The 11,318-nt window shown below is 36.4% G+C and overlaps 1 protein-coding gene and 1 pseudogene across 6 annotated transcripts; one reads left to right on the forward strand and one right to left on the reverse strand.

Moving 5' to 3' along the window:
• Nucleotides 1–1,107: 1,107 nt before the first annotated feature.
• On the forward strand, nucleotides 1,108–9,363 carry LOC119992545 (ubinuclein-1-like). 6 transcript variants are annotated; one of them, XM_038839285.1, is made up of 13 exons: nucleotides 1,108–1,572; nucleotides 2,191–2,277; nucleotides 2,434–2,526; nucleotides 2,657–2,733; nucleotides 3,147–3,747; nucleotides 4,188–4,287; nucleotides 4,387–4,499; nucleotides 4,641–4,727; nucleotides 5,527–5,652; nucleotides 7,263–7,400; nucleotides 7,501–7,548; nucleotides 7,815–7,928; nucleotides 8,637–9,363. In XM_038839285.1, the coding sequence occupies exons 1-13, from the start codon at nucleotides 1,354–1,356 to the stop codon at nucleotides 9,183–9,185; spliced, it is 2,352 nt and encodes a 783-aa protein (XP_038695213.1). In that variant the 5' UTR covers nucleotides 1,108–1,353; the 3' UTR covers nucleotides 9,186–9,363. The 6 variants fall into 6 exon arrangements, with proteins under 6 accessions (XP_038695213.1, XP_038695215.1, XP_038695214.1 ...); XM_038839287.1 differs by having other exon boundaries at nucleotides 8,643–9,363; XM_038839286.1 differs by having other exon boundaries at nucleotides 4,644–4,727.
• A 508-nt stretch (nucleotides 9,364–9,871) lies between these two features.
• On the reverse strand, nucleotides 9,872–11,127 carry LOC119993802 (annotated as a pseudogene).
• Nucleotides 11,128–11,318: the final 191 nt, after the last annotated feature.

Genomic DNA, 11,318 nt, shown 5'->3' on the forward strand with positions numbered 1-11,318 from the left:
TTTTAACAAATTTTATATAGTGGTATGTAATTACTTCAAAAAATAAACATTGAAAAAAAAGAGGGTAGATTATATTGATGACCCAAAATTTGAAACAAATATAAAAGTTTAACATCTATAGAGAGAGCCCACGATTAGTTGGATGTAGCTTTTGTTAAAATAGATAAGTGGAACAAGTAATTTACATAGAATTGTTAAAGTTCATAATTTTCCTAATATAAGTTAATTTGTTCGATAATTATTATTGTTATTATTACGCGATATGCTAAAATCACCTTCTGCTAATATCATCAAACTAAATTGGAAATTTATTAAAATTTGATAAGATTGTCGCATTTTTTATGAATAACGGAGAAATGTCAAAATAAATATATGTAAAATACTAATTGTCAACACACAGATCGATACAGTTAAATATGAATGTAGAACGCTTGTAATTTTGTTGTCTATGCTGAATTATCGTTATTAATTTTGTTATATGCCTTCAAACAAAATCTATTTATATAAAGCTTAATAATTTCAAGTTTTGATCGCATGGCTTCATTCCATTTACTCGTGTTGTTGGGGCTTATCAAAAAAATAAAAATCATCCAAAAATATTAGGTAAAAGAAAGTAATTGATGCAAATCCATACTATTAAATAGCGATGTATAAATTTTTGTAACATTGTTGATTATTTTTGCAGGATTATTGTTATGAATTTTATTAAGTACCTTCAACCATATTTATATTAAAAGGGTATATCAGTGTAAGTTTTGAGATTAAATTTTCATAAATAAATGAATTTGAAATGATAAATATGACGAAACCAATCTTAATATTACTAATAATAAATATTAGAACCATATTTGGAGTTCGTTCGTAAAAAACAAAAACAAATCAATAATTTAGTGAGGTTAAAATCCAACTATATGAGAGCAATCTAGGTTGGAATTTATCCTTAAATAAAATTTCGGCCCGTAAATTTGGACAATTATTAAAGGAATAAATTCATATATTCCTCCAAAACGGGAAGTAAACCCGACCCTCGAAAACTATGCCGGTTTAAAAGAAGACCGGATCCGCCCCGTATTCGTACGCGCCCTATTCGCTTCCCTCCCTTAATTTTCTCAGAAAGGAAAATTGCCAGAAAATTCAAACGAAAGGGAAAAAAAAAACGAATGTCGATTTCGAGTTGATTGAGTAAACATTTTCGCATCCCGCCGAGTTCTCTCTCTAAATCTCTTTTTATCTTTCCATAACTGGTTTTTACCTCCAATCATCAGCTTTCTCAGTCCTCTATGGCTTTCAAATATTTAATTTGATTCCCTAATTTCTTCGAGTTGAATAGTACGTAGAAAATTGGTGACCCTGATGGGTGACGAGAGGAGTAATGGTGGTGAATCGTCGAGGGTTCAGCCGACTTGTTTGAGGAAGGGCGACCGACAGCTTTTCTCAGTGGAGCTCCGACCCGGAGAGACTACATTCGTGTCGTGGAGGAAGCTCGTGAAAGATGCCAGTAAAGGCTCCGGATCCGCCGGCGGGACTGATACGCCGGCCAACGCTCCCAACCTCGAGTCTCTTATTGCTCCCGTAAGCCCTCGCTGTTGGTCTCATAAATGCATAACATATGCAAATTTATGCTCTACATATTTTTATATCAATGTATTTCGTTGTGAACTGTTCCCTGTAAGCTGTAATTCTCTTGGTTGGTAATTAACGAGTTGTGATGCACTTCAGACATGTTTGGACCAGAATGTTTTATTTTGCTGAGGTGAGGGGAACTGAAGATTTTTATGAAGATGAAAATGTTGGAAAATAAATGTTGTGTCAAGAACTTATTAATTAACGTCTAATTTTTTCACCCAGGCAAAAAAAAATGGTTGCTCTAGAATTTAAGAGTAGTGGGAATTTTGAATTTCACAATTAGATTTGTCTTTGTTCGGATGACTCTGTAAGTCTTGTTTAAAAAAAGGTTGGTTTCTTTGTTTAGTAAATTGGATACTTAATTTTCTCATAATAAGTTACTTTGTTCTTGAGGATTTTGAGGATGGGTGTAGCAAGAGTCAGTGTTTCATTTAATGACTTTTTTCACGTTTGAAAATCACATCACAAGAAACTGTTCTTTCGTCTCATTTATATGATTTGTTCTACGTGGTATTGTTCATTCTATGTGTTTTAAAATTGTTTTTCTTGTTTGACCTTATTCAGGCACAATTAGCTGAAAGCACCGAGAAAGATGCACCTCATCCACATCGTTTTAGTGCGGTCATTGAGAAGATTGAACGCCTTTACACAGTATGTATATTTCAGGCAATTTGGTGATTTTCCTGTATGACCTATTTGCGAAAATATCTTTTGCAATATCATAGAGATCCAGATTTAATTGTAAAAGTAGTTTTACATTGTCTAACTGGAATTATATGTGCTAATACAACCATCAATCATTTCCAGGGCAAGGATAGTAGTGACGAGGAAGATCTAATGGATATTCCTGATGATGATCAGTATGATACTGAAGACTCTTTTATTGATGATGCTGAATTGGTTGGTGTTTTTTTTTCCACCTTTGAATGTCAAGCTGTTAATATCTACATGAATGCTGCCGGTATTTCTTTACTTCCCTTTGAGTGTGGACATTATAAATGTGAAGTTATGTTCTTCCCTTATAATGCAGGATGAATATTTTGAAGTTGATAATTCTGCAATAAAGCACGATGGATTTTTTGTTAATCGGGGGAAGTTGGAACGCATGTCAGTTTCTGAACCTGTCCATTTATGATAATATAAAGTGTCGCTAGATGCTGGTTCTTTTTACTTCATTGGTTTGTCTCTGCTTATCTTAAATCCACTAGTAGTTCCATAAAAAAAAACCCTAGAATTATCCTTGTTAGATACTGTTACTGACATACATGAATCCTTAAACAAGTGGAGTGTTTTAAGCGTGAAGATGTTTCTGCCTTTACTTTGCTACTTGATTTTCTCAGCTTTACAATCTAGCTATTCACTTTCCAAATCACCATCTGGCCAATAAAATGCAAGGGTTTAGGGTTTAGGATAACATACTGTTATATACTAAAAAAAGTTGATAACATACATATTCTGTCTGTTTATTTTGGTAAATTATGTCTATTTTCTTTCACTGATTCTTAGTTTTGTCTTCCAAGAAATCAAACTGTTGTAATACCTCACCAACAACCAAAGAAAAGGCGAAGAAAAGATTCAACAAAGGCTCTTGGCGAGGATGGTGATGGTTGTGTAAACAATAAACCTGCAAAAGTCAGTAAAGCAGCAGCTGCGAAGTCAGCTCCATTGCTCAATAACTCTTATGCCCCATCTCAAAATTTAGCTGTGAATAGTGGTCACCATGAGGAAATGAAGTCTCAAAATCAATTGAATGCATTTGGGAATTCTTCCAAGAAGAAAGCTGCTGATAACAAAAGGATATCCGATCCTTCCCCATATTTAAATGTTCCAAATGGCGGTGCTTCTGCGTCTTATGCACATGCAAAAGATATTGAAACGCCAAAAGCTGGAGTTGTACGGACAAAGAATCCCAGCTCAAAGTTGAAAGATGCCAGTGGATCCTCTGATGCCTCCCATAAAAAATACTATGAGAAAAGTGCTTATTCACTATCCAAAATGCCATCAGGTAAACCATTGAACAATAATGAGGTGGAGCTATCTTTCCGACTCGGGGAAAAGAACGGGATCCGTGAACTGTCTCATGCTAATGTTGTGGAGAGTGAATCTTCCATGCAAATAAAGGTAAGAATTTCTCTGTCTCTCTGTTTTCTAGCTTATTTTTGGCACCTTGTCACTATTACTTCGTGTTAACAGTCATAATTTATTAGCTGTATTTAGTGGATGCTGTCAGCAAATGAGGTCTCGCAAGGATGTAGGGGGTAGAATGTGGAAAATGTAGAAACTTTAGACTTTGAGGGCTATGTTTACTGATCCTCTGTCGTCATAGGGGATGCGATTGCTTTGTCTTAAGTAAAATAAGATTTTTATCGGTATATATAGTAAATAGGATTTCGAAACTAAAGTCTTTTGGCCTTTTATTTTATTCTATTCACAGATACGATAAAAAGGGTGAAACGTTGGTTAAATTATGCAAACCTTGCCAATTTCTTCATCTTTAGCTTGTTCTTCTAACTTTAGATTTAAGTTTTCCTTTTATGTTGTGGTCATGTTCTGGCATGCAGAAAACATCTCATGTGCACAAGAAGGATGGTTCCAGTTTTAGGTCTAAAAGTTCAATGCTTGAAAAGGCCATAGGGGAGCTACAGAAGATTGTTGCAGAATGTGAGTCTAGAAATTCTTTAATCGTTTCCACTAATCTGATGTTGAGAATTTGGGGGAGCCCTGTCAAATTAATTGTTCTTCTTTGCTTAAAATGTACAGCAAGACCACCTGCTTTTGAAAATCAAGAGGTAGATGCTTCATCCCATGCAATGAAAAGGACTCGACTGTCTAGAGAAATAAAGCTAAAGCTTGCCAAAGTTGCTAGACTAGCGGTACAAGAGAATTTTGAATGTCGTTACAGCTGTTTGTTTCTTGTTATGCATTCCATTTAGTGTTTAACTGTTTATTAACTTCCCCTTTATTTGCCATTTGCGTGAATCTGTTAAGAAACTTGTTTTTATAATTGGTTGCAGCAGGCAAGTCAAGGGAAAATATCAAAGGAGTTAATTAATCGTCTCATGAGCATTCTTGGTCACATAGTACAGCTCAGAACGTTAAAGGTAGCTCCATAAGCGAAGAAATAAAGAGAGCATTCGTGATTGATTCTTATTTGATGTCTGGATGACTTCATGTTGGTTGCTTGATTTTCTACCAAAGTTTTGGCTTGTGATTGATAAATAGGCATTTAGGACAGCTGCTCAGAAGGCTGTATAAGGTAGAAAATGTACATTTAAATGGTGTTCATTTTGCTTTATGATTGTGCAGATGTATCTTCTTTGCTCACTGATTATAATGGCACCATATTTATTCTTGTAGACATCTGTCGTTATTGGCATGTTTCCTCAGATAATTGATGGGATTCTAGCCTTCTTGAATAAAAAATTTTAGGGTTTAAGTTTTTGCAATATATATGAGCTAGTTTATAACTTGAACCTCAATGACTATTGTCCTGTGATTAGTTCTGAGGCTTTAGCTTTTGTCTTGCTGTCCTTCCTTTCTACAAAAAAGAAAAGAAAACAGAAAAGAGGAATAGTGTGGTGCTTTTGATAACCTGGTTGAAGTTTCTTGTACTTGATTTAATAATTCTCCACTAGAACAAGCTTGTGACAACGTATAATGTTAGAATGATATTGATTTTATGTGAATGAAGTTTCTATTGCAACTATTTGAACTTTTGGCTGTACTTGGAAGTTATCATTGGCTGATTGTGATTTAGCTTTTTATATTAGTTTGGTTTTTTTTGGTTTTTTATCTAACTCATGTTTTTTCTGATTTTTAGCTTCATCTGTCTTGTCACTGATCTGGGTCCTACTTCTTTGTATGAGTGGTAACACTGATACATTCTTTTTATTGCTCCAGAGGAACTTAAAAGTAATGATCAGCATGGGTTTGTCAGCAAAGCAGGAGAAAGATCATAGATTTCAGCATCTAAAGAAGGAAGTTGTTGAGATGATAAAAATGCATGTCCCATCTTTAGAGTCCAAGGTGTGATTGGTTCGAACTCTATATTGATTTATCTTATTAGTTTAGCATCAAGTTCTTGGGGACTAATTGATTGGTAAGCATAATTCAGAATCTTCAATTTCAATGTCCATTTAATCAAATAATGATCCAAGTGAATTCTTCCATTTTAAAAAAAGGTCGAGCCCGCAATAGCAGAAATTGGATGTTGAACTTGAATTACAATTTTTCCAATAACCTTTTGCTTGTGTTGGCGTGATCATTTGCCTTGCTTCAGATAATCAAGCTTAAAATTTTCCCCCTTTTTCGAATGATAATGTTTTTCCAAGGAGAAATGCCAGTGGAGTGCTGCACTTTATAAGAGATTAGGGATCAAAGAAATTCTATTTTTGATTGGAAAAATATTTTATTAAAGCACCAATGGGGTGTAGCCCAAATAGATTACATGGATGAGAGATTTATATGATCAAAAACATCCCCTGAGGAAGACGAACTCCAAAAACAAAGTGTTGCTAACCTAGTTTCTCTATTGACCCTTATAGGTGGCTCATCCCCTTAAAAACTCTCTTTTTTCTGCTCATCCAAATGATCTAAGAAGTTATCAATGGAATATCGTTGAAAGCCCTGGCCTTCAAACTCCCTTTCGATTTCCATTTGCAATGTAGAAAAATGTGTTTGATGATTCCCCTGCTTACTTATTCACACTATTGATCACCATGTGTCCTTTTCCCAGAGGCGGCCAATTGTTAATATCCTCTCATATTTGGATTTTCAAACAATAAAAATACTACTTTTGTTGGAAATTTTGGCTTTCAAACGTCATCCCAAGGAAAATTTGTCCTCTCCCTTCTCCATATTTTTCTAAATAATTTGTTAGCAATTTCGACTATGATACCTCCGCTTGAAAATTTCCTCATTAGTAGGTGGTGACTTTCGAAGTGGTGTGAAAAAAAAGTTCATGAGCATCTTCAATTCCCATCCATAGCTTGTCTTATAAGACACATTCCAGATTAGTCGACCATTCATCACTTTGGCATTCTTATCCATGAAGGCTTCCTTCTACATTGCTAGCTCATATATAATTGGGAAATGTGGTTTCAAAGATTTGAAACAAAACCTGCATCTACCAAATTTGACCTTTTTGCTGCACCCCCTGCAAAGTAAACATGAGGTGACCATCCCTCCTCTGTATTGTGATATTGTCTTAGTTTCTTATGAGTCCCCGCTCCATAACTTTCCTGCTTTTGCTCTCGACGGCTAACTGTCGTATGTTTGGGTCTTCAACTGAGATCAATTTTCAAAATGCCTTATGAAAACGCATATGAAGGTTTGCAAAAGAAACATGAACAAGCCATTTTATATGACATCCCTGCCTACTGCGGGAGTTTTGTACTCTGGAGTTGCTGTTTACCTAATGTCTCCTTTATGCTACTTTCTAATCTCTGTGCTAATATGCCATTTTCATTAGTTGATATGCATGTACAGCATCCCAGTTCATATTAACATTTCAGCCTTGTAATTGATGGGTTTGCACCCCCTGGGTGCTCTTAATACATACAAAAAAATGAACAGCATCCCAGTAAATGAAGTTTTACTTTGGGTGTTAATGTCAAATAAATCATTTGATGACTCAGGCACTTGAACGACAAGCTGGAGCTTCAGATGATTTCCAAGAAGTTGGTTCAGAGGGAAAGGGAGTCAATAAAAGGAAATTTCGCATGAATGCTGCAATGGAGGAAAAGATTTGTGATCTTTATGACCTTTTTATTGACGTACTGATTTATTTTTAAATTTGTGCTCTATCAGGAATTTCCCTTGTGTTAGAGAAAACTCTTAGTGTCTTAATTTTCTGTTTGATTTTTATGATTCTAGGGGTTGGATGACGAATCTGGTCCACGAATCAGGAAGCTGTATTCAGAGGTTGTTTACCTTTCCTTATAATTATTATCATGTACTGTTTTGCACTGCATAACAATTTGGCAGGTTCCATAGTGTCCTGTGCATGGCTTGTGACTCGATTCCCCGGCATCATACCAGGCTCTAGAAGGAATTTTATCTCCATTTGTTAATTTACATACATAAATGCTTTTCTAACTGCACTTACCACTTTTCTTCATATTTAAATCTTTCCTTCTTAGTTGTTTTGTTTTTGTTCAATGGTAGTCAATTTGACATTTTAAGGCCAGTGTGTGATTCAGCTTGCAGAATTGTGGCCAAATGGTTTCATGGATAACCATGGTATCAAAAGAGCAATTTGTCGGGCAAAAGAGAGGCGTAGGGCATTGTACACCCGACATAAGGTATTTTAGGCTTTCCTTCCTCCTGCTCTTTCTTCTGTGTGCGCACTTGTGCGTTGTTCTTTCTTGTTTGGAAGCAAGCTTCTTTTTTCTCTCTCTTTCAATGGGAGGTAAATGTAATGCCTTTTTTTAAGAGTAAACATGAAGCTTTATTCTGACTCGATTCATGTATACAGAGCAACCAACGGTGATCTGTTTCAAACTCATGGCTTTTGAGAATGAAGTGGAAATTAGCAAAAAAACTGTCACATAATTTTCTTAGTCAAATGAAATCTGCTTAATTTATATGGGCACCACATACAAGATTGTTAACTTCAGCCCCGCAAGGATTGACGAGAAGTAGGCACAAGGATTGGCGAGAAGTAGTTTTACCAAAACTTTATATTGGATTGGGGTTTATTGTAATTGTGCTGTTGTTAGAGTATCCAAACAGTGTTCATTAATGGCCTTGACCAAAATTTCCCCTGAAAATTGATCATGTTAAAGTTAAAATTACTAGGAAGATAGCAATGCTGCTTCACCTGATGTTCGAATGCCCAAGAGATTTTTGTTATAATTGAAGCTTGCAGTACCATTACTTGCTATTTTTCATATATTTTGCTTCATTTCTTGTATCATTTGCATCTCTGGAACAGTTGTTTTTATCTTAATTTTCATACCTTACAATCTTGAAGAATGCATTTTTGTTTTATTGATGTCTTTCTTTTCAAGGATCAGGAGACGATAAAGAAGAAAAATATGTTGGTCCCGAGACCAGAGGAGGCAGCTAAAGTCGATACTGGTTCAATTGCTCAGTCTCAGGGTGTACGTGACAGGTTGGATACTGATCATGAGGTTCATGTTTCGGCTCTCCCTCACAAGCCTGTTTCCAATATAACAACAGCAGCAGTCCAAACTAGTCCTTCCATGTGTGCTCCTAATTTGAGCAGGCCAAAATCTGAGAAGTCGAAGGGAAGTTTAACTCATTCAATGGGTGATGCAAAGATGCCCGATGGGGCATTAGCAAAGAAAAAGGTGAAGAGGAAGCCAGAGCCTGGGTTGGATGGAACGCATCCCCATCCGGAGAAGTTACATACCCAATCCGACGAAAGACACAAACCCCTCAAGCTGCCTTCAATTCTTCCCCAAAAATCGGACAAAAGACACAAATCCCTCAAGCTGCCTTCAATTCTTCCCCCAAAATCAGTTCTTCCCCAAAAATCAGTTCTTCCGTTGGCTGCACCTTCAGGCTTGAACAGTCAAGCTGATCATGCTGCCTGAAAGAAAAGATTTACATCACAAAAGTGACTGTAGCTTTTGAAACTTAGGACAGTTGGAGCTTAAATTTTAGATCAGTTGTTTTTCTCAAAACATTTTTTGTATCAATATTGTTGGATGTTGTCTTATGTATTAGAGTTCTATCATAAATATATGTCCAGATATTCTGTGGTTATCTGCCCATGGCTTGATGTTGGATCTTTCATTTCTTCCATTGACCTTTTTTCATCATACATATGGCGTGTTTGGTAAAGCATAAGCTTGCGTTACATTAGCGCATATCGTTTTACCAAATGCACCATGTATGTTAGCGCTCTAAAAAAAAAAAAACAAAAAAAAAGAGCTTCACCAACGAGTTTATTTTGAAAAACCGTTGACATATAATAAATTATCAAGTATAAGTCAACGTCAATTTTAAAAGTTATAATCAAACACTCGATGGTTTATAAATTAACTTATTTTTTACATCATATTAGTTTTTTCCCCCAAGTATAAGACTTACCAGACAGACTCATTTTGTTTTTCAGTTTTTGGATGAAGATAGTGTAAACATGAGGTAGGTGCATGTGGCTTGTACACATTATCCCCTAGAAATGCATCCACATCCAAATCACTGTTTTTGAATAACCATAATAAGGGAAAGACAATCTAAAGCAAGCATGGTAATACCATAATTGGGCATTCTTTTCTCCAACACTACATCTCTAGTTATTTAAGAGACAGAAGCCTTCTGACATTGAGGCAGAACAACTAATTAACACCCATAAACCAAAGAAAAATACAATGTAAAGATAAATTTCTGGGTTCCTGTATTTTTACATTGCCTTGACTGCTTGGAACCTAGGTTCCTTAGGGAGGAACTTCTGCTCAGCATAAACAGACATGTAGTCACCAAACACGAACTTGGGATAAGTTTGTTGTTGTTGTTCTTCTTCTTCTTCCAGGTTAGCCTTTTCCACCAATTCTACTGCTGGAGCAATGGAAGCCTCAAATCCCGAATTGTAGAATGATGCAATGGATCTCCTATTCCCATCTGGAGTAGCCAAAACCCTGTGCCATGTACTCTTATACTTCCCATTGCTTAGAACTTCAATCTGATCACCAGTGTTGATCGCAATAGTGTTTGGTAGTGGCTGAACATCGATCCACTCCCCGTCTTTCAGGATCTGAAGGCCTCCCACCGCGTCGTCTTGGAATAGCAAGATTATACCTCCAGCGTCTGTGTGAGCTCGTAGACCGTTTACTAGCTCTGGATGAGGACAAGGTGGGTAGTGGCTGACTTTGGTGCCAAAAAAGGCCTCGTCTCCATCACCACCATTGAATGCCTTCTTGATGTAGCCTTTCTTCAATCCCAAGTTTTCGTCCATCAAGTTTTCTGCAAGTTTCTTCAGTTCTGCTCGGTATTCAGTCATTGTTTCCCTGTCATAGACCGATGTCAAACATCAGATTAATGATCAGTCTTAACTTTGAAAAGCCAGAGGAGCTGTTGTGATGTAAGCTTAATTACTTGAATCCTGAAGTCTTGGATGGCCACTCATTATTATCTGCAAGAGTGAAGACATCTTCCCAGTCCACATTGTCCAGTTTTTCGCCCTCTTTTTGTCGGCCAATTCATTCAACTTCTTGACAATACCTGAGTTCTTGAAAATTTCCTCTCTTTCACCATGAAAACAGTCAGAGCATACCTTATTTACCCTCTCTAGCAGCTCCTCTGAAATTCCATGATTAACCAGCTGTAACACAATTACACACAAACCCTCATCACAACCTTGTATATATATATATACACACACACACTCGCATGAATCTAATACAGGTATAAGAAACAAAAGAGTACCTGGAAGAAACCCCATTCTTCACATCCATTGGCAACCTCAGCCAACACTTTGGCCCTCTCTTCTGGTGAACCATTGAGTTTAGAGAAATCAATCACTGGAATTTCCATTTGAACAAAATAATTATGCAATACAATGATAGAGAGAGAGAGAGAAGGATTGTGCTTATTATGGTGAGTTTGGGAATACTAATACCAAGCAGTGTTGTGGGGAAGGGAGGGTGTGTTTGGGGTGTTATTTATAGGGAAGTTTGCCGCCAAATGGGATTGTCAACGCAATACTCTTTTTATTTGTTAGGGTA

Source organism: Tripterygium wilfordii, chromosome 23 (genome assembly GCF_013401445.1).
Source record: "Tripterygium wilfordii isolate XIE 37 chromosome 23, ASM1340144v1, whole genome shotgun sequence".
NCBI classification, from domain to species: Eukaryota; Viridiplantae; Streptophyta; class Magnoliopsida; order Celastrales; family Celastraceae; genus Tripterygium; species Tripterygium wilfordii.